This window comes from Notamacropus eugenii, chromosome 3 (genome assembly GCF_028372415.1).
Source record: "Notamacropus eugenii isolate mMacEug1 chromosome 3, mMacEug1.pri_v2, whole genome shotgun sequence".
NCBI lineage: Eukaryota > Metazoa > Chordata > Mammalia > Diprotodontia > Macropodidae > Notamacropus > Notamacropus eugenii.
In genome coordinates this window covers 222,317,881-222,344,388 of record NC_092874.1, presented here as the reverse complement: position 1 = coordinate 222,344,388, position 26,508 = coordinate 222,317,881, and the positions used below count along the sequence as shown (strand labels likewise).

General features: G+C 37.8%; 2 protein-coding genes across 5 annotated transcripts in view; both read left to right on the top strand.

Annotated features, from left to right (window-relative positions):
- Positions 1-26,508, top strand: part of LIMA1 (LIM domain and actin binding 1) — a 109,084-nt gene that overhangs the window by 38,007 nt on the left and 44,569 nt on the right. For 3 of the 4 annotated variants that reach the window (XM_072654652.1, XM_072654653.1, XM_072654651.1), the window contains exons 2-4: positions 8,347-8,490; positions 14,821-14,866; positions 22,552-23,013. In XM_072654652.1, coding sequence (XP_072510753.1) covers positions 8,372-8,490; positions 14,821-14,866; positions 22,552-23,013 — 627 coding nt within the window. In that variant the 5' untranslated portion in view covers positions 8,347-8,371. Of the gene's footprint in view, positions 1-8,346; positions 8,491-14,820; positions 14,867-22,375; positions 22,463-22,551; positions 23,014-26,508 lie in introns of those variants that run through there. The other variant, XM_072654654.1, reaches the window with a different exon arrangement.
- Positions 797-1,391, top strand: LOC140534052 (eukaryotic translation initiation factor 5A-1-like). Its single transcript, XM_072654664.1, has one exon. The coding sequence runs from the start codon at positions 867-869 to the stop codon at positions 1,329-1,331; it is 465 nt and encodes a 154-aa protein (XP_072510765.1). The 5' UTR covers positions 797-866; the 3' UTR covers positions 1,332-1,391.

The window sequence follows — 26,508 nt, the reverse complement described above, 5'->3', positions numbered from 1 at the left end:
TGTAACATGCCCAGTATGTGGGACAACTTGTTCAAAAGCATGGAGGCCTGATGATCAAATATTGTGTACTGAAAACAGCAAATAAGCTAATTGGGCTTGAAAGTAGAATGAATGGGTTAGAGCCAGGTTATAAAGGGCTCTAAATACCAAACAAAAGGATTTATAGTTAATTGTAGACCAGGATTTTTTTAAACTGGGGTCAGTCCATGAGCCCCTAAGTTTCTGTGGATAGATTTCAGGAGGTGCCCATGAACTTAGAAGAGAACCATTACATATTCATTTCAATAAAGTTTATTTCCTTCATAATCATATATATGTATATATACATAATTTTATATGCTCAAGACACAAATCCAGAAGAAAACAATGCCTCAAAAACATTTACAGACAAAGCTTCAAAGAAACATGCAGCTTGGATACAACTAGACTCAGCTAGAATTGCTTGAAAAGATGAAGCAAGAGTTAAAAGAAAATTTTTTTAATGTTTTTATAAATGAAATGGTAGTATTAGAGAAAAAATGATCAAAAAAGAGCTATGGAAGAAAGAATTGCAAAGGAAATGAGCAGCTTGGTACAAAAGGTACAAAATGTTGCCCAAGCAATAAATTCCCTGACAATTATAATGGACCAAATAGAAACTAATGATTCCATGACACAACACAAAATATTAAAACAAAATCAATAACTGAAAAATAAAATGTAGAGGGTGAAGGGGGGGAGGAGTTGGGGGAAGGTTGAATGGCAAGCGCGGGGCCGCCACACTGGAGAACGTGGAGCAGAAGACCACGAGGGGACCTGGAGATTAGTTTTATCTCACGGGATGGAGAGGAAATGAGACTGCATGGTTGGAACAGAAGTCTCTCAAAATGGCAGATGACCTGGACTTCGAGATGGGGGGTGCAGGGGCATTAGCTACCTTTCCCATGCAGTGCTCTGCCTTGTGCAAGAATGGCTTTATGCTGCTCAAAGGCTGGCCCTGTAAGATAGTTGGGATGCCCACCTCCAAGACTGGAAAGCATGGCCATGCCAAGGTTCATCTGGTTGATATCAGTATCTTTACTGGGAAGAAATATGAAGATATCTGCCCTTCAACCCACAACATGGATGTGCCCAATACCAAGAGAAATGATTTCCAGCTGATTGGGATTCGGGATGGCTACCTGTCACTGCTCCAGGACAGCAGGGATGTAAGGGAGGATCTTGGTTTACCTGAGGGTGACCTTGGCAGGGAGATTGAGCAGAAGTATGATTGTGGAGAAGAGATCCTGATAACAGTGTTGTCAGCCATGACAGAGGAAGCAGCTGTTGCAGTCAAGGCCATGGCAAAGTAACTGGCCCCTGGGTGGTGGTGTCTGCAGCAGCAGCAGTGATCAGCACCTGAAGAGGCCTTCCCTCTTCTCCCCAGCCTGGTCAGGTTTTGACCCCACCCTGGCTGGATGCCTCTATTTCTTTGATGTTTTATTTTGTTTTTTTTTTCTCCGGGGAGCTCCCCCCAACCCCACCTCTTTAGTCCAGCCCTATCTCCCCCAACCCCTTGGACAAGATGGGGGCAGGGCCTTGGTAAAACTGCCCCCTTCTCTCCCCCACCTCACACTACAGCCCTGGTGGGGGGAGAGGATGGGGGCTCCTTGAGATTTAGTTTTTTTCTTTTCTATTATTCAATCTGGAAGCAGAAAGCTGTGGATTCTGGATTCTGGATTCTGGCAAAAATCCTGCCCCCCTCTCCCTACCTATCCTGTCTGGCCCCCTGGTTCCCTATACCTCACCTAACACCACTCTCTCCTCCAACAGGGGACCAGATCTCCTTGCCCCCCACATCTGCCTGTGTCTTTCCCCAAATCTCTTCAGTGGTAGAAGGGACAGGAGTGGGGAGGGGCTTTATTCCCCTCCTCAGGCATCCAGGAGGGCTCCTAGCACCCATGGGCCCTACCCCTCCTTGCGGTTTTCTCCCTGACACATTTGTTAAAAATCAAACCTGAATAAAACTACAAGTTAAAAAAAAAAAAAAGAAAATATAAGGTATCTTTTAGAAAAAACATCTGTCCTAAAAAGATTAAAGGGAAAAAAATGTTTAAATTTAATTGGGCTGTCTGAAAGTCATGACCAAGAAAAAGAAACCTAGGCATCATGTTTCAAGAAATCTTAAAATAAAGTTATTTTTAAGATCTCTTAAAACTAGAGGGAATGTGGAAATGGAATCCACTGGCCACCTCCTGAAAGAAATCCCAACATGAAAACTCTCAGGAACATTCTAGCCAAAATCCAGAGGTTCTATGTCAGAGAAAAAAAATATTGCAAGCAGTCAGAAAGAGTTCAAATACCAAAGAGTTAGAGGCAGAATCGTACACTATTTACTGTTATACAGTCAGTAAACGTTTAATAAGTGCTTACTTATTATGTGCCAGGCAATGTACTGAGCTCTTCACCACTTAATCTCTATTTGCAACAGTTTCTTCATCTGTAAAATGAGTTGCACCTACCTCACAGGTTGTTGTGAAGATGAAATATTTGTAAAAGCACTTAACATAGTGTCTGACACATAGGAGGCACTATATAAATGCTTATTCCATTCCCTTAGTCCCATTTCATTACTGGGAAGGAATGGAGAACTTGCAATTCAGTATTCCAAAAGGCAAAGTATATAGGCTTACATCCAAAAATAACATAAAGAAAAACTGAGTATAATCCTAAAGGGGAAAAAGTAGATCTTTAATTTTTAAAGAAAGAGAAATTATAAGCATTCCTGATGAAAAAAACAAGAGGTGCATAGAAACTTTGATGTACAAACACTAATGTCAAGAGAAACATAAAGGTAAACATGAACAAATAATGAAGAACAAAATAATGAAAAATTGCCTACATTCCAATATGAGGAAATAATCCTTAGACCCTCATCATCTTGGGTTAAGGTAGTCTAATTGTGATTCTGTTATGATTTGATATTGATAGCAGAATGGAAAGGGAGGGAAAGAGAAATCTGAAGATTGGAGGAAAAGGAAAGGAAGATTAAGGAAAAATCTCACAATCGATGTGCAAGTAGAAGTCTATACAAACAAGGAGGGAAGGTGGGGAGAATGGCCAACATTTGATCTTCGGTTTCATCTGAACTGGTCAAAAGAGTGAAGAATACTCACTTGGAATTAGATACAGAAATGCATTTCATGTAATAGGGAAATAGGGAAAAGGGGAATTAAAGGGAAAGTAGATTAAGGGAGGGGACTTGTCCTAAACAAAACAAACTTTAAGGATGTACAAAACTATTTACAGCTCTTTTTGAGTTTGTGAAGAATTAGAATTTAAGGGAATGGCTGAACGAGTTATGGTATCTGATCTGATATGATGGAATACTGTTATGTTCTAAGATAAAATGAAGGGGATGGTTTCAGAGAAACCTAAAAATAACGTGAACTGATGCATAATGAAGTGAAAAAAACCAGGAGAAAAATTTATACAATCATAGTAATATGGTAAAGACAAACTTCGAAAAGATTTAGGAACTCTGATCAGTATAATGACCAACAATAATTCAAGAGGATTGATAGTGAAATATGTTACCCTTCTTCTGATAGAGGTGAAGAACTCAGAGTGCAGAGACACACACACACACACCTGCACATATGCACGAGTCTTTTAGTCCCCTCTCTGCTTTATAGGGAGAAAGTAAAGAAAATAATTTATAAATCTCAAAACTCTCTGTATTATAAATGTTCATTTTCTCTCCAGAAAGCACTTAGTATTGTTATCTACCTTTTGATGTTCCAAAACTATATTTGTGATTGTCATAATATCACTCCACATTCTAGGAGCATTTTAGGAAAAAAAAATTGAAAAATGGGAGGGAGCCAACAAGGTGAAGGGTCTGGAGAATCATGAGTACTTAATCAACGCTTATTGACTGGTTGATTAACTTACGTCAAATGAGAATTGGATGAAGGAATTAGGGATATTTAGTCTGCAGAAGCAAAGACTTTGACATGAAAGACATCTTCAAGCCTTTTAAGAATTGTCTTATGGAAAAAGGAACAGACTTTCCCTTGCTTGACCTAATGTCAAAACTAGAAGCAGCAGTTGAAAGTTACTTGTTAAATATAAGATTAATATAGGGAAAAACTTAACAATTAAATGTGTTTCAAAGTGGAGTGAACTGCCTTGGGAGGTGATGAGCTTTCTCTTGCTGGGAGCTATCAAGCAGAGGCTGAATGACTCCTTTTCGATGTCTTGTAGAGGGTATAGGTTGGTTTGAATTTTATGGCATCTGAAATCTCTTCCAATTCTTAAATCATAGCATAATATTTATTATGTCAGCCTAAATGTGAGTTGTTATTGATGCTGCTTACAGTCTCATGAGAAGCAGTTTGCCCTAAGGAATATAGAAGTGGTCTTAGAGTTGGGAAGACCTGAGTTCAAGTTCGCCTTCTGACCCATACTGGCAGTTTGATAATTAATTTCTCTGTACCCCAGGCAACTCTCTAAGACTCTAAGTGGAAGAACAAATGCTAATTTGCATTGGTAGTGAGAGAGTCCCTTCACTGGGCGTTCTATATGCCAGTGAAGTCATAGGTCCAACCAGAAAAATGTTAAATTAGCTCTTTTGACTACCACATCACACTGCTTATATTGAGCTTGAAATACTAATAGAAACCCTTATGTGTTACTACTGCCCCCTCCATGAACGGCATCCCAAGTAACAGTTGTCTTCTTCATAAATCCTGTTTCTGTACAATTTACTTTTTAACTCAGATGTTGAACTTTAATAGACATAAATATAATCAGGCTCACTTCAGTTTGTAGCTCAAGACTGTTGAGATATTTTGGTAACGTAGTTATGCCATTCAAAAAAATGACTCATTCGTATAGCACAAGAAGTTCATAGAAGTCTATCCTCACATCTGCTTTGTCAAGTATGCAGTAAAAATATAATTATCTTCTTTTTTACAAATGAGAAAACCTCAGATCAGGTTAAATTACCTGCTCAGTCACATAGCTGTTGTCAAAGCCAGACTTCAAGACCAAGTTTCTCCAAACTCCAAACTCAGTGTTCTTTCCACTGAACCATATTGCTTCTTAATGAAGATTAATAAAGATTTACTATGTCTCACCTATTCCCATAATCTGAAAATTTGGTAAACATGCTATCTATTACTTCATCCAAGTCTTTCATAAATATGTTAAATAGGACATTAAACAAAACATACCCTAAAAAAGTATTCTTTGGATCCAGATATTCAGTCAGTTCTGATCCTAACATTATTGTCTAGTCCATTTCTGTCCATGTTATCCATCATGAGAGACTTTGTCAAGTACTTTGCCCCTTAGAATGGAGCAAGAGGCCTTGAATAGAGTGTTGGGGTTGGAATCCAGGAGACCTGGGTTCATAGCCTATCTGTGACACATATTAGCTGTGTGATCATGGACAAGTCACTTAATCTAAGCTTCAGTTTTGTCATCTGTAAAGTGAAGGTGGTAAATACTAACATCTATCTAGTTACCCCACAATTTTTGTGAATTTCATATGAGATACATATGTAAAAAACCTTAAGGTGCTATAAAATTAGAAACTATTACTGAAATTCAGTGTCCCCTGCATTCCTTTGATCTCTACTAGTAATCCTGTCCAAAAAATAGGACACAGTCTAACATGAATTATCCTGACTTTTAGTCATCACTTTCTTTCTAAATATATGAAAACCATTTCTTAATAAAATTCCAGGTTCATTACTTCTGCCCTTTCTTTGCAGGTAGCCTGGGTTCTGAATATCACTCAGAATTATTGGCTGACTTACTGTGGGAAAGCCAGCTAACCTTTCAATGCCTCAGTTTCTTCATCTGTAAAATGAGGTTAATTGAACCACTTACCTCAGATATAGAGGTGTATGTATCATTTAAAGTTAACATCCTTAAAAAGCTTTATAAACATGAGTAATTGCTGTTCGGTTTCTTTCATTCTCTTGCCCAGAATAACCATTAAAAAAAACCCAAAAGCTTTTTATAACCTTTAACATTTATGATGTCTCCATTCATACTATATTTTAAACTACTTTCCATTAATGCTGAGGAATCTCACCAGTTTTCTATTTCTTTCTAGTTACTCAGTTCTATCTTTTTCGTGTACCTTTTTAAAACCTGAGCTCCTCTGTTACCTCCCTATTCAGATACTCTGGTTTCTTTAGACAGCTTTTTTCTTCCAGGTTGAAATAATTTGTATTTTCATTACCAGAATTTTGGTTTTAAGAGCTTTCCATACCTTTGTTTTATTGACTGAATTGAGCTGAATTTCCTTTTAGAGCCTCAGGACTTGAAGTCTCAGTTTCTTCATCTGTAAAGTGGGGATAATGAGCTGTACTACCTACTTCCCAGCTTCATGACAGTGTAAAACACTGAAATGCTACTGAAATGGAGCTTTTATTATTGGTACAAATCTATTGCCCAACTACTAGAAGCAATAACGCAAAGTTCATGTTAGAATACTTGGAGAAGGGTTTTTGTAACAGTAGTCACCATTACATTCATGTAAGAAGACTAGCTTGCACATGTTCTTTTTAAAAAATGCATGATAGTAGCAAACAGAATTGTAGAAGACTTGATTTTGATGCCCTGCCACTTACTAGCCAAATGAACTTGAGCAAATTAGTTACTTAATCCTTCTGAGCTTTAACTTCCTAAACAGTAAAAAAGGGATAATAAACAATCTTTGTATTACAGATCTCAGACTCCCCTTTGTTAGGATCAAATGAGATAATGCATATGAAAATACTTTGAGTATCATTAAGTGCTAAACATTTTAATATTAGTCTCTGTTTAAAATAAAACAAAATGTGCCATTTCTCACCCAGGTCTTTTACAGTGTTAACCACAGCAATAAACTTTCCATGTATTTGTAGACAAATGGAATAGCATTTACTTGTTTTTAATTATATAATGTACTTAAAGAGAGTTCATAACAAGGTCATAGGATCATAAACTAGAAGGGATCATCTTCAGAGATCTTCCAATCTACCCCCCTGATTTAGATCATGATTCCAGTGACTTATAGTAAGTGGGAAGGGTAGGATTTGAACCTGTCTCCCTACATCAAATCCAGCTCTTGTTCCACTGTATCATGCTGCTATTCCTGCTGAAAATTCTTGGTTTTTTAATGTAACTAAACTTGGCAATTGATAGATTTCTTTTTAATATTGAAGCTCTCTTGATTCATGAATAAGTAATTTCATTTTTAAAGATATGCAATCAGGGTGTTTTTTATGTCCCCTTGGTAATCATTAGACCAGTAGACTACTCTGCAGGGAAATTTTTTGACCCAGAATTGACCTTGATAAAAGAACCAGCAAGAGCTTTACCCATACAAGTTTTGGAAACGTATTTATACAGTATGAAAGCTTGGATATTTTTAAAACCAAATTGTGTCTGAATGTTGCTTAAGTCAGTTCTTATTTTGATTTAACCTAAACCAGGTTAAAGCATATTTATCATATCTAGTAAATGTTTAGTTCAGTGTAGCTATTAATTACAAAAAAAGAGGTGCGATTACTTGAAACTTTTGGGGACCCTTTCAAATGGCATCGTAGTTAAGAATTAAGGTCATTCCTTGACTTAATTGTTCTCATCAATACAATGATCCAAGACAGTTCTGAAGGACTTATGATGAAAAATGCTATCCACCTCCAGTGAATGGATTGATGGAATCTGAATGCAGATTGAAGTATACATTTAGATTTTTCTTTTTTTTCTTTTGCAACATGGTTAATATGGAAATGTTTTGTATGACTGCACATGTATAATCTATTGAATTGCCTTCTCAAGGAGGGGGAAAGAGAGCAAGAGAAAGAGGAAGAATTTGGAATTCAAAATTTAAAAAAGTTTAAAAATTTTTTACATGTAATTGAGAAAAGTGAAAAATCCTGGACTTTTGTGCCACTGTCCCTATCTTGATGACAGCTTTCTTTAGATGCTAATTATGGAAACACCACTCTGACACCGAAATATGAGGAGAGATAGCACAACCAATGTCTCCACGACGGAACAATCATAGAATCGTAGAAGCACTGAATTTTTGAGCCAGAAGTGAGCATCTAATTCAGTTTCTTTTACAGGTGCAGAAATAAACTAGGAAGAGGTAACCTGGTTTATCTAGTATCACAGTCAGTTAGCACCAAGGTGATGACCACTACTACTACTACTACTACCTGCTCACGTTTAGACAGTGCTTTAGGGATTGTAAACACCTGTACTTATATATTAAACTTCCTAATTCTTTGTCCAGTGTTTTTTCGAGTATATTGTTCTGCTTCCTTCAAGTCAGTCCTTGGTGGTATTGTTATATTGATCATCTAATGTTCCTTGTTCCAGGGGAATTTCAGCATCTTGAAACAAGATGGACCCAGCTCCATTTAACAGACGACAATGGGCTTCACAGTCTTTGAGGATCACTGCCAAAGAACTTTCTCTTGTCAATAAGAACAAGTCCTCTGCTATTGTAGAAATATTCTCCAAGTAAGTATTGATAACCATCCAGAAGTACTATTTTTTTAGAGCAAATACTACCACTTATTAGAGAATAAGGGACCAAGAAGCATATTGTATAAAGTGTTAAGATTAAAGATACTGATCTAGGAATTAGTTAACCATTTACTTCGTGGTTTCTCACTTTAAATCTACAAAGAAGCATATAATAGAATTAGAAAACATGGTAAGGAATTTACCACTTAGTTACAAAAGTTAAAACTCACATATGAAACAACCTGAGAACAATTATAAAGCAGAATATCAACAAATAAGGTTCACTACAAGTATGTAGGAAGGAGTGGATTGTCTACAGTTACACAGAGAGATTGGAATTAGTAAATAGTATACTCCAGATGGAAAGAAGATTGACTGGTATGGACAGTCATTAAGGAATATTCAGAAATCAGATTGGAGAGATTATGGAGGAGGTACCATGATGATAGGATAGGATAAGTAAGAGTTAGGACTTGAGAAAGACACTGAGGTTGAGAATCTGGAAGACTAGGATGCTTATCCTAAATGGTAATGGAGAAGTTCAGAAGAGGGATGGGTTGGGGAGAAATGATAAGTGAGCTTTGTTTTGGGCACACTGATTTTGAGATGCCCCTGATAAATTTATTTTGAAGCATATGATTGACAGTGATGTTAACTAGAGTTCAGGAGAGGAATTAGGGTTGTATAAGTAGATATAAGAGTCATTTGCGTGAAGTATAAAAGCATCTCACTTTAGGGACCATCTTTATTTTGAAGTTTAGAGAGGCCTTAGAGATAATTTTGTCTAACACAGAAACTTAGTACTACAAATTAAACTTACTGTTCTATCTCCATTATGGATTGAGAAAGAGACAACAAATATTTCTTTTCTTTTAGAGAAAAAATACTTTATTTTTTTCAATTACATGTAAAAACAATTCTTAAACATTCGTTTTAAAAAAATTTTTAGTTCCAAATTTCTCTCCCTCCCTCTTCCTTCATTGAGAAGGTAAGGAATTTGATGTAGGTTGTATATGTGCAGTCATGCAAAACATATTTCCATGTTAGTCATGTTGTGAAGGAAGATACAGACCAAGAAAACAAACAAGAAAAATAAAGAAAGCTTTTATTAAAAAAGTATGCTTCGATCTGCATTCAGACTCGATTGATTCTTTCTCTGGAGGTGGATAACATTTTTCATCATAGTCTTTCGGAATTGTATTGGATCATTGTATTGTGGAGAGTAGCTAAGTCATTCATAGTTGATCTTCATATAGTATTGCTGTTAACTGTGTACCTTGGACAACAAATATTTTAAACTACCAGTTCTGAATCTTTGAATTAGGAGGACTTCTTAGAATGTTGATTTGTAATTGCTGAGGAAGAAAGAAGGAACCTAGAGTTCTAGAAGACAGTAATTAATTACAGGGAAGATGGTAGTAATAATCTAAAGATTCTGTATGAATTGGCTATCAGGTTAGAACTGTTGCCTACACTATATTAGGGAGCTTCTTGAAAGGCAGCTCTGTATGAACAAAAGCTATTATAGGATATCAGAGGTGGAAGCAATGGATCTCAGAAGACATCTAGTCCAATCTGTAGGTGGATAAGAATCCCCTTTACAACATCCCTGACAAGTAGTCAGTAGTCTAACCTCAATTTGAGGTTAGGTGTCCCTTATCTCAACCAGAGACTGTGATTGACACCATGTAGGCTAAGGGATTATTTTTCATTTGGGCAAATTCATACTTATTATAATTATGCATATAACTAGGTCACTAGAAAATAAAGGTCTTCCCCCACATTCCCCAAGAAGTTGCTCTACTGGAGACAACTCTCCCTTCTTAATCATAGGCAAAGCTTCTGAAAGCTGGGACACCCAAGCCCAGTAGTCAGGGACCTGATGATGAGGGTGCTATTTAGCAGGGGTAGACTATGAGCCCTGAGATCAGGGAAGAAAGGAAACCAGTATAGTCAGTTTGCCAGTTGGAATAAGGTCAGGAACCATTTAGGATAGATACTCTGAAGGGCACAAGGAGTACCAGTGGTCCTAAGTTGTTACCTTTTCCTTAGTTATGGGAATTATATGGCTCCAAACCCACTATGTCATGGCATCATGGTTCCCACAGCTGGATTAGTGGTCTCCAATCTCTGCCATTCTTATACAGGAGAGAAGTATGATATCTGTGATATGAAATGAAAATGGAGAGTGAGGCATTAGCAAAATTCCTCTAGTGGTCCTGACCCCAAGGGAGAGAGCCTTTAATTGTCCAAATCTAATGACCTTTTCTCAATCCGCATCCTTCTTGACTACTCTGCAGCTTTGGCCCTGTCAGTCACCTTCTCCTGGACACCTTCTCTAGTTTTTCATGACACTGCTCTCTCCTAGTTCTTCTACCTGTCTGATCAATTCCTTCTCAGACTTCTTTGCTGGTTTTCTTCCGGGTCATGCCTACTAACAATGCATGTTCGCCAAGGTTCTGTCCTGGGCCTTCTCTTCTCCCTGTCTACTATTTCACTTGGTGATCTCATTAGCTTTCATGGGTTCACTTATCATTTCAGATGATTCTCAGATCTTTTTATCCAGCTCAAACTTCTCTCCAAACTCTTATTTCAACTGTCTGTTGGACATCTCAAACTGAACATACCCAAAACAGAAATCATCAAGATCTCTGGTTTGTAGACTATACATACTACCTGCAGCTGGTTGGTTCTTATCCTGTCTGTATTGCCCCTTTTATTGGTGCTATCACTAAATCTATGAGTTGTCCCTCTGCCTTTAAGATATGACACTTAAAGACCATATCCATCCAAGAAGTGGTTAGCCCTGGTGGTACCTTCTTCTCCCTGTTTACATCCTTAAACAACTGGTGGGCTAATCCCATTTGATCACTGATGAGATTTATTCCATGTGATACTGAGAAAACTTGCCCTATGTAGCCAGAACTTCAGTAATCATAGAATTCCAGACTCTTGTATCAAAAACCACCCTTTCATCCAGAGTCCCTTTCTGCATTATCCTTGTACTATTTCAGCCATGACTTCATTCTGAATTAATCCTGCTAACTAGATCAAATGTTTGGGGCCCAGAGTGAAGTGAGTGTGTTGGTTTAGTCTTGAGATTGAAATGAAATGAGGCATTTATGGATCATAATATTTAATAATGGAGAAAGTTTATTTAAAACTTGCATTGAAAGGATATTCAGCAATATGATTGTTGACTTGTTTTTCCCCTAAGGCACCTCTGTTTCTTCAGGTATATATATTTTTAAGCAAGTAGCAAAAAATGTATTTAACTTTGTCAGGTAGTAGGATATTCATTAAAGTTATATCTTGAGGATACCTCCGGGTAATTTACTTCCTCTCAATGAGAAGGCATGGAAAACAAAACCTATTACAAATATATGTGGTCATGCAAAACAAATTTCCACATTTGCCATATCAAAGCTATTTTCTAAGGGTAAAAAAAAAAGATAAACTGCTTTTTCTAGTTGAAGAGAAGGAAAAAAAGTAAATATGATTTTCCCCAAGTGTGTAGACTGCTGCTTGTCATACTCTCTGTCAGCTAGCTGGAAGGTGCTATTGATTCAGAGCTACAGATTGCAGGCTTCTCCTTGGTTTGCTCAGAGACATGAAGGTGCTGCTAATTTCTTGCTTCTTGCAAGCACACAGCGTCATCTTCATGACCACTCCTTGTCCTGGTATGCAGTTAGCCTTAGGTTGAAGTTGCAGCAATAAGTCAGCAAGTCACTTGCCCCTAGATTTTAGGTCTCCTCATTCCACATTAGATCCACATTCCCATCTTCCAGTGACAAAACTACCAATTGTATCCTATTGCTCCAGAGAAGACAAATGTTGGGTACAAATTAATGGTGGGGTTCAGCAAGATGTGAGCAGTGATAGGATAAAAGTACATGATAGAAGATACAGACTGGTTACCTAAGAGATCAGCACTGGGGAGAGAAGAGAGTGTAGCAGAGCAAAGGTGATGGTCTCAGTAGGAAAATATGGAGGGCTGGAGGGTTTGGAAATTTTGGTGAGAACAAACAATAACTTATGAGGAGTAAAACAGAAAGATGAGATAAGGGATTGTGAAAAAGGCCACTAGGGGATGCCTTAGTTTTCTCAACTGTAAAATGGAGATAGTAACAGCATCTACATCTCTTGGTTGTTGTGAGGATAAAATGAGATAGTATTTTTAAAAGTGTTCAGTTCAGATGTGTGGCCTATGATTGTGATAGGGAGTGTTATTGATCTTCAGTGAAGAAATGGTGAGGGAGGTGGTTCCAGAGGAGCACGGCAAGACCTGTGTGAATTGAGAGAAACCCAGAGATCTCTGTACACACTAATAGCAGTATTGTAATGATGATCAACTGTGAAAGCTTGGCTACTCTGATCCAAGACAATTCCAAAGAACTTAGGAAAAAATGCTGTCCACCTCTAGAGAGAGAACTGATGGACTCGGAATGCAAATTGAAGTATACTTTTCGCATTTTATTTTTCTTTTTTTTTTTAAAAATATGGCTAATAGGGAAATATGTTTTGCATGATTTCACACATATAATTGATAACTGATATTGCTTGCTTTCTGAATGGATGTGGAAGGGGGTGAGAGAGAAGGAGAGAATTTAAAATTCAAAAAAATTAAAATTCAAAATTTAAAAAGAAAGGAATGCTAAAATAAATTAGAATGTTTCTAAGTGCTTATTTAAGTACCTGGCACATAGTAGGTGTTTAAATGTTTTTTAAAAGAAAGATTATGGAAGGATAAAGGAATTTCAGAGTTCTTGAGAGTGGAAGTAGAGCAGTTATCAGCCACAGCCTGACCAAGAACCATGTGCAGCTGAGGCAGAACGATAGAACAAGTCATGGAAGTTGAGTAAATTGATAGAATCTTGGGTTAGAGTGTGTAAGGGAGAGCAGGAGTGAGGGCAGAGAGGGAGACTGTGAAGCAGTTCACTAAGAAAGAAGAAACAATGTATGTGGTGCCACCAGATCTGGATCAGCTGATATGTCTGGGTAGTATAAGCCTCCAGAAGAGAAGAGAGCTAGATGAAGTCTGGAAGTGCTGTTCTAACTCCCCCTCCAGGACAAATGTTTTTGGGGACAGGGTATGTGAAACGATGCAGCTTGTATCAGAAGGATGCTGAGAGATATGATATCATTGGTGGGGCTAGATGTGAGAGGACAGCTCTCAGTGAGTGTCGAGAGCAAAAAGGAAGGAACGTGCTTGTTAATGACAGGTGTTAATTCTTGAGGGCACAAGTAGAAGAGGTGGGTTGATCTGAGAGGGACATGGGTGGGGATAAGATTAAAGTGGATGGAGATGAAAGAGCAGGCAACAAGAGTTGGGGAGGAGTATTTGCTTTTTGGTAGTCCAGGATTAAGTATCACAGAGTATGAGAGAGTAAGAGAGGGTGGGAGTTTCCTGTCACTTGAGGAGTGGTTTCAGGCAGAGTATCACTGGTAGGAGGAGTTCTACTCTTGAAGGCCTCTGAGTAGGATCTTCAGGGGGCCTTAGGCCCTAAGGACTTCTACCTGGTGCATAGGACTTATGCTCTATCCAGAGATGAGAAACCTACTTAGATCTTGGCCGATCTCTGGGGCACCCCTACTGCCCATGCAGTAGCCTCACTGTAGGACAGTTCACAGTAATGGTCTGTGAACTTCACTCAGCTTAGTTACTTAAAATTTGTTTAGCCCTGACTGGGTTCTGGGTAAGTAGAAACTAACCATAGTAAGACTGGTAGATTTTTGTATAATGGGGAATGTGTCTCTAAGGGATCAAATTCCCTATCAAGGACATTTACTTACTAGGACTCAAGACTCCTAGTAAGCCAGTTTTATTCTGTTATGCTAGTCTTGGAAGTTCACATTTTAGCTTCCTTATTTTCCTTGTAGTGAACGCCAAATGGCCCTGGAATTTTAGTTTCTTGTTAGCTTTTAAACCAAGGGTGGTGATCCAGGTTCACTATTTACATACTTAGCTCAATCTGGAACAGACTGCATCAGGCTTAGAGCTGATCTAATTTGGTGTCAGATACCTCATAACTGTCACCCTGAAGATGAAGTCATCACAGTCACTGGTAGTGTTTTTGAAATATGCCCCAGCTGACTTTCTTAGAGACCAAAAGGGTGGAGTAGAAAGAGCCAGGTGGCAGAGTTTGAGGATCTGGTGGATTTAGGTCCCATCTCTGATGCTTCCTGTACCTGTGACCCTTCCCTGGAACTCAGGTAACTCATTTGTTAAATGAGAGGTTGGATTGGATAACTTTTGATATCCTTCCAGGTTGTGACCTGTGAAATGTTTATTGATCTTATGATATCTTATTTTTTCTTCTGAAGATACCAGAAAGCAGCTGAAGAGGCAAATACAGATAAAAGGAGAAATGTGAGTATTCAAAAAATTACCATGTCTCTCATAATAACATAAAGAGGGTCTCTTTCACTGAGCAACAGGCAGCTACTATGGGGTTCTTCAGCTCCTTGTCAGCTGAGCTAGGCAGCCATGCCAAATGTTTAGATTTCTTAGATGTTTACTCAGGAAAATTTGACTCAGACTTATTGAATCTCACTTTTCCAGTTAAGTTTTGCTTTTGACCGCTTTCTTTTTTGGGTTCCCTGAAAGATGGATAAGTCAAGCGATATGTCTAAAGTCAACAAGACGTTTTACTGGTTGTGCTCCAATTGGAACTCAAGGTCTTTCTGTTCTTGTCATCTTTTCCTTTAACTGCATAATGTAAATATTTCCTTCCATGCTTTTAGCCTGTTAGCATCTTTGCTGCTTCTTTGATTCTGTGACTTAATTCTTTAAAGCATCATTTCTCAAAATTTTTTTTGTTATAAAGTACTTAGAGGTTAGAAATATTTTGGGAGAACACATAAATTCTATTTGTAGGTGCAATGGAAAAGTGGCTTAGGTATGAAATATCTATAGAATATGTGTCAAGGAAACTAGAAAAATGTAGGGAACAAAACCTATTTTATGCTGAATTGTTGCCTTGTAATAAGTTGAACTATATTGTTAAATATATTTAATTTAATTTTTAACATTTTAGAGGAAGAAAGTGTCATTAACACTGAAGTTTTTTCTTGAAGTGCTCAGAAGTACCTGAACAGGAGTCTCCTTCATAAAACAGAATCTTTTTCTGTGTAGTAGGCAGCTAGGTGGTGCAGTAGATAAAGGACCCATCTTGGGGTCAAGAAGACCTGAGTCCAAATCCACCCTGAGATACTTACTAGTTTTGCGACCTTGGATAAGTCACTTAACTTCTCTTTGATTCAGGTTCCTCAACTGTAAAATGTAAAAAATTAGAATAACACCACTTAACTCCCAGGGTTGTTGTGAGTATCAAATGAGATAATCATTGTCAAGCTCTTAGCATAGCGCTTAGCATATAGTAAGTGCTATATAAATGGTAGCTATTATTATTTAGAACCGTTTCTTGACCCCGATCCAGTTAGGTGGCTGAAGATTCATAAAATGCAAGGATCCACAGGTATCTCCAAAATTTTATTGCCCTTAAGTAAAGGAATTGTGTGATATGAAGCGAAGATGGACTGGTCGCATAATAAAATTGAGGAATGACAGATGGACAACCGAAGTGTTCAAATGGTGCACTCAGGATGCAGGGAGGAGGTGAGGAAGACCTCTAGCACAATGTGTAGAGACCCTTTGGTGCTTTTGCGAGGACAAGAGTCACACAGGAGGGGCAGGTGTGAATGGAGTTTAGTCTCCAACACCACAGGTTTATTTGAGTGTGCTGTATTTATTTTCCTCAGATTCTTTGGAATAGAATGTGTTCATTTAGCTGAATACTTTTTAAAATTTTAGTTTCTACTTTTCACTTCTATTAAAATAAATCTGAGAATGACAGCTGACACACTAGAACACAATCAAGATACGAAAGGATCTTAACAAGCTGGAGCACTGGGCTGAATCTAACAAGATAAAACTCAGGATAAATATGAAGTCTTTACTTGAGAACAAAAAGTCAACCTCATGAGTATGTGGAGAGCAGGTGTGGTAAAACAGCAGTTGTTCCAAAAAGCTTCTGGGGCTTTTAGTGGACTGCAAGCTCCTTATGGGTCAGCAGTGTGGTTTTGGAATCAAAAAAGCTCATACAGTCTAATGCTCCATTTAGAGGGGCATAGCTTCCAGGAATGGGAGAAGGGAAGGGTTAATGGTCCAGCTGTACTCGACCCTTGTGGGCAGCATGGTTTAAGAAGGACATCAGTAAGCTGAAGAGCATCCAGAGGAAGACAACCAGGATGGTAAGGGGCCTCATGAGGACTGTACTTGTTTATCTTGGAGAACAGATTCATAGAAGGCTTCTCTAGTGGGTGAAAACTGAAGAGAAAAGCTTCCTAACAATTCGAATTGTCCAGAAGTACAGTACCTTGCCTCAAGATGGTAGCTTTCCCTTCAAGCAGAAGCTAGATGACTACTTATGGGGTAGCTTATACTAGTAGGGATCCTTTTTGTATATGACTTGAACTAGATGGCCATTGAAGTCCCTCCAATATCTGTGATTTGTGGGATATAGAGCTGGAAGGGAAATTAGAGGTCATTGAATCCAGCTGCTCATTTATAGGCAAGGAAACTGAAGCACAAAGAGATTACTAACTTGCTTATGGTCACAGAGTTATCAGGCAGTGGAACCAGGCTTTTAACCCAGGATGTCTTAACTCCAAATTCAGCACTCTTTTGGATGTGAAATCTGTAAATAATGATTTAACTGAAAGAGCTCTGCAATATTGTGAATTCTGTGATGAATGAAAGTTCACATTAGGGTTAAATCACTGTCTCATATCTTGTTAAAATTTTACTGTATTCCCACATATGTTTGTAAAAGATATTAGAACTGTATTCAGTAAATGACTGTGAAGCACTGTGCTAGAGATATAGAAGGAAAGAATTCTATAGCTTCTGCATCTGTGGAGTTTGAGAGGAATATAACATTTACAGAAGTAACCCAGATTTAAAATATTACCAAAACAAAAATGAGGTTAATATGTCATGACATCAATCCATAACCATTTGTGAAGTACCTACTGTGTTCCTGACGCTGTGCTAAATGTCAGGGAAACAAGAAAGGTAAAAGAGTTCTCGCTCTTGATAAGCTCACAATCTAATGGAGGAGACAACATTGAAGTAATTATGTACAAACAATCTATATAGAACATGCTTTTATGAAGCCATGCTGTCTCCTACAAATTTTCTCTCCCTAAATGTTAATAAACCACTCCTTTAATAATACATCCTAAACTTTTGCTAAGAAAATCAGGAGGTTGACATGCCCTGGTTTGAGAGCGAGAGAGTGAGGAAAGAGAAAAAGAGACAGATAGCTAGACAGACAGGTTAAACAGATAGACACCGAGACTGATCAGATTCTTAAAACCATAGGCTTGTGAATTTGGCTTGGGTTCCTGACAAGATTTTAGAATATATTTTTAAAAATACGGTTTGTGAGAATTAAGAAAGGGAAATGATTACTTGGAATTAGCATAGCTTCATCAAGAACAGAAAGTGCCTAACAAAGTTTATTGCCTTTTCTAGTTTTATTTTTCTTCCTAAAATTGCTATTCTGTAGATCATTGCTATTCTGTAGCATCATCAATGCTATAGACATGGCATACCTGAATTTAAGCAAGCCATTTAACAAAATCTCTCACATTATCCACATAGAAAAGATAGGAGTATGTGACCTAATATGTTGAGTAGGATGACCAGACTGCTGAGGTGTGCCTATGGATAAGCAGAGTGGATATTAGAACTTGGAGTAAGAAAGACCTGAGGACAGCAGTTGTAACTCTGGACAAATCACTTAATCTCTGTTTATCTGTTTCCTCATCTTTAAAACAAGGATAAATACATAAGCTCCCAGGGTTGTTGTGAGGATGAAATGAGATGGTATTTGCAAAAAAAAAAAAAAATGCAGATATTAAAGTGTCATATAAATAACCATAATAATGATTGTGTTAATAATTATTACAGAGAACAATTTAAGAAACTGAATCTTTTAGCCTAAAGATGGGGAGACTTAGAAAGGACATGATTATTGCCTCCGAGTAATTGAAGGGCTGTCCTGAAAGAAAGGAATTAGACTGTTTTGCTTGACCACAGAAGGCAAAACCAAGAGCAGTGGTTGAAGTTACAGATTTAAATTTCAGCCCTATATTTATAAAAATCTGCTAATAGAACTGTGCAAAAGTATAATGGTCAGTTTCAGGAGATAATTTGTTTCCAGGTACTAGAAGCTTGTCAAGTAGAAGTTAAGTAACCCTTTGGGGGGATGTTTTAGAGGATATTCCTGTACATATTGGTTTAATTTGGACAAAGTTGCCTCTGAGGTCCCTTCCAGATAATATGATTAGAAAATAGACCAGTTAGGTAGATTCAGAATTGGTTTAATGGTCAGACAAAAAAATAGCCATTAATCATTTGAGGTCAACTTGAGAGGGAGATTGTCCTCTATGCCCAAAATATACTCCCTCTTCTCTTAGATCTCTTGAAATCCCTAGGTCTCTTCAAGTCAAATTCCACTGAAATTGCTTTGCATTTACAGTACTTATCTGCATATCTGTTGTATCCTCCCTGTAAAAAGAAAGCTCTTTGATAGCAAGGATTGCTCCCTTTTTTTTCTGCTTTCATTTGATCCTCATAACCATTCTGGGAAATAGGTGTTGTTATTATCCCCATTTTACAGATGAGATTCTTGCCAAGGCCCCACAGCTAGGAAGTGTTTGAAGTTGGATTTGAACTCAGGTCTTCCTGATGCCAAGCCTGATGCTCTCTCCACTTGGCCACTTGCTGCCCAGGTGCTTATTAAATCCACAGTGAATTAAGGAGAGTGCCCTGAGGAACTTTCCTTTCCTCTGTGCTATTCAACATCCTTTTTAGTGACTTGATTGAATCAAAAAAAAATAAACATTTATTGAAGGCCTGCTATCTATGTGTAAGATGCTAGGGATAAAAAGTCAGAAATTAAACAGTTCTTCTCTTCCACAATATACATATGTAAGTATAACTAAAAATATATGAATAGATACAGTGGAGCCACAGGTGTTATGTTAATCAGATTTTCAGGTGAAGTGAAATTGGCACAGACAGCTGATACACTGGGTGTCTAAAAGTCCCTCCAAAACCTCTTAGCAGGCTGGAATGATGGACCAAATCTATGTGATGCAACTTAATAGGAATAAATGTGAAGTCTTTCATGAGGGTTCAAAAAAGCAACTGTGCAAATACTAAACAGGAGAGTTGGGACTAGACAGTAGTTTGTATGAAAAGATCTAGAGATTTTAGTGGATTACAAGCTCAATACAAGTCAGTAGCAGGTATATGACAGATAAGAAATACATTCCCAAGATATGTTAAAAAAGGCATAGTGTTCAGAATGAGAGACATGATTGTCCTGCTTTATACTGTATAGTCGTGGTTAGAATGCATCTGAGGATGTAGATAAGCTGGAAAGCATTTAGTGGAAGGTAACCAGGTTCTGAGGACTGGAGGCTATATCATAGTTTGAAGAAATAGGTACATTTTGCCTAAAGAGAGGGCTTACCGGGGCTAGAATAGTGTTCTTTAAGTTTTGTGAATAACTCATGTGGAAGAAGAATTACACTTGTTCTATGTGGCCTCTGAAAGTAGAACTAGGGGCAGTGGGTATAATTTGCAGAGAAGCAGATTTCTGGCATGATTTAAAGAAAACCTTCTTAATAGAGAAGTGGAATAGATGGCCTCAGGAGGTAGTGGTTTTTTTTTTCTTTATGGTAGTCTTTAATTAGAGGCTATAATATAGTATTCTGCTTGTTCAGGAATGTTAGGGAATTCCAGTTTCATTATGGGTTAGATTAGGTGATTCCTCAGGTCTCCTCTAATTCTGAGATTCTACAATAAATAGTAGAATGTGATAGGGGCAAAGGAAAGATCCAGATTAAGTACTCTAGAAAAAATTTTGGAGGAAGAACTTACTTTCAGCTAAAAGGATCAGGGAAATCTTCATCAAGAAAATAGCTTGTGAGCTGGGTCTTGAAGATTTGCACAGTCTGGGATAAAGAACTAAGCTGCAGGCATGGAAGATAGCTTATGTGGATGTACAGAGGGTATTGATTGGGTATATGGGTATAGGATGAAATAGGGGGATAAACTACTGGTATATTTTGTTTAGAAGGTAAGGTGCATTTCATAAAGTAGGGTGAAATAAGATTTAAAAGGTTGGCTGGAGCCAGGTTTGTGAAAGTTAATAACAATAATAATAGCAGCAAAAATAATAGTGCAGCAGCAGTTGGCCTTCTTGTAAGAGCAATAGATTTCAGATTTGCACAATGTTTTACATATATCTTACAGGTTAAGAAGTTTGTATTTTTTCTATAGACAGTCAGGAACCATTGAAAGTTTTTGACCAGCATAATGACTTGTCAGACCTGTATATTAAGCAGATTATGTTGACAGTTCTCTGAAAGTTGAATTGGATAAGGGAGTGGCTCCAGATAGAGAGACCAGTTAGAAGGCTCTTAATATTGTCCAGGGAAGAACTGAAGAGGACTTCAGCTAGAGTGTGACAGTGTCATAGAAAATGAATGGCAATGGAAGTGAGAGAACTTAGAGGTAGAACAACAACAGAATTTTACACAGGGCTTTAAGGTTTGCAAAATATGTTGCATAATTCTTATTTGATACTCACAACAACCCTGTGAGATGAAGGTACTGTTAACCAGACTTTGGAATTGACAATTAATTGAATGGGGAGGTGAGATGAAGGGAGAAGAAGAATCAAAGATTAGCCTGGGTGACTTGATGGTGTCAGGCAGGATCCCAGGGGCAGTAAGTAAACTTCTCAAGCTTCAAGTGCTCCTGGCAGATGAAAGCAGAGTTATGTAAGCAGGCACTGGAGATGTATGGATTAGTGCTCAGGGAAAAGCTGGATACAAGATCTGGTGATTTTCTTCATTAAAGCAACAAGTGAAGTCTGAGAATAGGTGGGAGAGCCTAGAAAAATCATAATATATAATTTATGCACACACATGAAATTGTTTCTAAGATGTTTCAGCTTGTTAATACTGTCTGGAATGAGCTGTGTGCTTTCAGCTACCCTCTCCCACTGTTCCTTAAAAACCTTACATTCAATGGAAGGGAGGGCATGGGGAGGAGGGAGCAATTTGAGGTCGACACTCATGGGGAGGGACAGGATCAAAAGAGAGAATAGAAGAAATGGGGGGCAGGATAGGATGAAGGGAAATATAGTTAGTCTTATACAACACGACTATTATGGAAGTCATTTGCAAAACACAGATTTGGCCTATATTGAAATGCTTGCCTTCCAAAGGAAAGGGGTGGGGAGGGAGGGAGGAAAAGAAGTTGGAACTCAAAGTTTTAGGAACAACTGTCGAGTACTGTTCTTGCCACTAGGAAATAAGAAATACAGGTAAAGGGGTATAGAAAGTTATTTGGCCCTCCAGGACAAAAGAGAAGGTGGAGACAAGGGCAGAGAGGGATGATAGAAGAGAGAGCAGATTGGTGATAGGGGCAATTAGAATGCTTGGTGTTTGGGGGGGGAGGGGACGTAAGGGGAGAAAATTTGGAACCCAAAATTTTGTTAAAATGAATGTTATAAGTTAAATTAAATAAATAAATAAATATAATAAAAAAATAAAAAAATAAAGAAGATTGGAACCCTAAAAAAAACCTTACATTCAATTCTTACTAGTTTAGACATAATGCTTAACGCTTCCGGTATTTGGATATTGTTTCTTTTCCCTTAATTCTTAGAATGTAAACCTCCGTCTCCAAGGTAACGACCATTAGATTGGACTTTTCTTTCTTCCCATTTTGTCCTTATAAGTCTCTCCTGTTTTATCACTTCCTGCTTCAGTCTCTGACTTTCTTTCTCTTTCCCCCTCCCACCCCTGGGGTGTAGGCTTTCTCCATGTGGCACCGTGGTAACTGTTCACAGCTGTCTGAGACAGCAGGGAACAAGGAGCGGTACGGAGTTTTAACTTTCATTTTACAAAGAATATGTTTGATGCTTCAGTAGACAGGTTATAACTAGCAGTAATTTCTCTTTCTTCTAGAACACTGAGAACTTCCCCCAGCATTTTAGAAAGGGAACTCTGAGTGTGTTAAAGAAGAAGTGGGAGAATCCAGAGCTGGGAACGGAGCCTCAGGCAGACTCCTTACGGAACAGCAGTGCTGAGGTGAAACTGAAGGGCGACCATCCCTGTGTTCCAGTGGAAAACAACACTTCTTCAGTAGCTGAAACTACTCAAGTAAAAGGGATTGATACCAGATCTAGACTTCAGTCTTCTCCAAAAGCCATTATCCAGGCTCAGTATCCCAACAATCGCAGTGAAGAATTTAAAGCCCTTTCACTAGAGACTGACAAAATGGAAAACTGCCTGAGAGAATCCAAGCAAGAAATAGGAAAACCTGAAGCCAATGAGAACCCAGATGCTACAGGCAAAATAGAAAAATATAACGTCCCACTCAACAGACTTAAGATGATGTTTGAGAAGGGAGATACAGCTCAGACAAAGGTAAGGAGGGGGCAGATTACAAACTTAAAAAATTAAGCCATCCATTTTTCTAGTGCATCAAGAAAATCAATAGGTTAAGTATGTAAGGGCTATTACAATCGATATCTTTTTTGCTTTGTAGGTAGTGAATTAATTGTGGGTTTCAGTTTCAAATTTAATTTCACAGTCATAATCTGATTTTTTTTAACAGAGTAAATTCAAGCTAATCCATAGGAATGGGATAAGATGTGGAATAAGCTGAAAATTGTGTCTTGTGCTTTTCCTTTTAATTTTTATTTCTGTGCTTTTGTTATTTTAAGGCTTAATTGTGAAATCATGGTTAAGATTCTATCTACTTTGACATAGCTACAGATGAAGTGTTATGCTAAAGTTTCAGCATTATGACTTGTCTCTTTCCCAGCTGAATCCTTTCTTTTAAACTTCCTCCTTTGTGCTCTCAACAAATGTTTTCTATCAGCTAAAATCCTTTCCCAGGGAAAAAAAAAATAAGTGAAGATGGTAAGCCTAGCCTTTGCCTTCACTAGTTTTGACTTGCAAATGCATAGGGCTTGCATTTTCCTACAACTGCTAATGAAATTTGATCCTGCATGTGGACTGCAGACTAGGTCCCTAGAGGGAATTAACTAGAAAATGAGTTGCATATGCCAGTGACTTATAACACAGTCTAGGGGCCTCAGAGTTGGTAGATTTTTCCAGTTTTCTCATAGTTTCCTACATATTTGGTTGTTTCAATGGAATGGTTTGTTACAACATTCATTATGATTAAATAAACAGATTTGATGGTGAATAAGCCATTACTTGCTCTACATACCATCTAGATTGGAAGGTTGATTGTACAAAACTAAATATTTAGCCTGAATATCTATTTAAAAACTGTTTTTGTGAGGAAATCTTTTTGCTACTTGAATTAAAAAGGAGCAGTGAGTCCTTTTCTTAAGGCCTGGATAACAAAATAGGCGATGAACAAGCTGATCTCTTCTTGGAACTTTGAAAAAACAGTGCTCCTCAAGTTTGGTCCCATGAAAAGTTCTTAATTAAGTTAGATTTGGGAAAATAGATATGAAGAAGTAGGAAGTTTTTAAAAGAAAAAGATGTTCCAATTTCAAAAGATTAGTTTTCTCCATTGAGTAAAAAATTGGCTTTCTGTTTACCCTAGCTTTGAAACTAATTGTCATTAATGGTGTCATGCAACAATTTTTTATTGTTTTTTTAATAAAATGAAGCATGTATTGCTAGAGGCCTTTTTTCCTACTTAAATTCTATTTCCACCCAATTCCATACTATAGGCCTGCTAAAAACGCTTTTCTCCTTCATGGACTTTATCAAGAGAAAAAGGAATTTTAAATGATAGGAGAAAAATTTCAGAAATCTAAAATGAGGGTAAAGGGCTTTGTTGTAACTCAAAGCACCATTGTAAGTTGCCACCTCACAGACCCTATTAGGGGTAGAAGAGCTGATGTCATGCTGGCACATACAATGCAGATACAGTGAGGAAGGCCTCGTTGCATGTTGAAACTGATCTAAGGTAGAAAATGACTGGGATAGTAATACAAAGTGCTAACACATGCACAATCTAAAGAGAAGCATTGTTTTTTCTTCTTTGCATTTTTTCCCCTAAGTGGTTGACCAGGAGATGGTGGGCCAGAGCACGCTTGTCTGTAGTTTGGTTGGGGTAGAACTCTGGCACAAGAGCCTACCTAGAGGGCAGAAGGGGTTGGCTAACTGATGGTGTGCAAGGGTTGAAGAAGTGCCGGCATGTGGCTGCTGTCTTTTGTACTTGTTCCACTCGCTGTTTGAAAGAGATTGCTCAGGACAGTCTTATGCACTGCCTGTACTTGGCCTTACTGGGGTTTACAGCTATTTAAATAATTACCATTCTCTGTGTTGGGAAACTATTGTGGACTGCTCTAAACAGTGGACTAGAAATAAATTAAGCTGGACTACAGAACTGTATGTGGTACCTAGTTTTCTAGATATAATTATTACTAGCATTGATTGAGCTTTAATTTAGCTAAGGCTTTAAGGAAAAAATTTTTCCTGGGGATGTGAAAAAGCCATAGAAATGTGAAATAGTGTTTATAGGATAATAGGAACTCCTTTAGAATGTAGATTCTACTTTGTATATTCTAGAAAGATGTGATGAAAGCTGTTGTTTTTTAGTGAAAATTAGTGAACCTAAAGATATTAAGTACAAATTACAGGAATTCTCCATGGTTGCCGATTTTAGTTATCCTTGGTTTGGAGGCAGCAAGAACATGAATAATGGAAATATTTAAATAATCCAAATACTTCCAGTATTTTATTAGAGTTACTAAATGGGTCTAGTCTTACCTTCCCTCTAGTGGAGGTGTTACCAAATTTTGTACTGAATATAAAACAGAAGATAAGATCCCTTAAGAGGTGTGATTCCTTTTTAAATTTAACTTTTACGATCACAGTTATACTCAGTACCTCAGTCAATCTTCTTGCCAAGCATATGTTAAAAATTACTTTGTACGTGTGGTAGACTGATCAAAGCATCCTGTAGTCATGACTAGAAAATATTGCAAATATTATGTACTGTTGACAGTTCTAGCAAGGTCCTCTTTCACAAATGATAGATACAGGAAAAATATATAACCTCTAGGATTCTTTCCACTCCTGAGATTTTGTGTTACACACACACACACATACACTCACACACACTCACACTCTTGATTTCTCTTAACTTCAGTAACCATTCCATTCATATCCTCTTTTAGGGTTTGTTTTTTTGCATAGTATTGTGTTCAAGACTTTCATAAAATGTTTTACTTTTTTTGTCTGTTAAGTTTTGAGTCTTTCACTAAATACTGTCCTATCTGTCTCCAGGGATTTAAGCCCGGGTAAAATAAGGTAAGAGGGTAAGAGGTAGCTGGATGGCTCAGTGTATAGAGTGCTAAGCTTAGAGTCAGGAAGACCTGAGTTCAAATTTGCCTCAGATACTTACCAGTTGTGTGACCCTGGGCAAGTCACTTTGAAAGAAATAGGTTCACTTTTGTTGAGTTTTAACATGTCTATGGGAGATACAATTTGAGGTGAGATGTCTGATAGGCAGTTGGAGGTGTGAGACTGGAGGTTAGTAGAGAGATTAGTGCTTGATAAGTAGATTTGAGAATAATTGGTATAGGTCATAATGTGATCCATTGGAGCAGTGGAGATCTATCAGCAAAATCTTACAGAGCAAGAACAGAAGAAGGGCCTTCACAGAGCCTTGGGAGACACCCAAAGTTAACCGACATAACTTGAATGAAGATCCAGCAAAGGAGTTTTAAGAAGGAGCAGTCAGATGGGTAGGAGGAGAACCAGTGGTATCAGAGACTAAAGAGAGGTCAAGAAAGATGAGGACTGAGAAAAAGGCCATGAGACTTGGCTATTAAAAGATCATTACTTCTGAGGGAGCAGTTTCTGTTGAGTGATAAGGTCAGGAATCAAACTTCAGAGAACTAAGAGAGTGAGAGGAGAGGAAGTGGACAC

Bases quoted from the DNA above. Each gene is read 5' to 3' on its own strand.
- LOC140534052 (XM_072654664.1), top strand. From the start codon at position 867: ATGGCAGATGACCTGGACTTCGAGATGGGGGGTGCAGGGGCATTAGCT.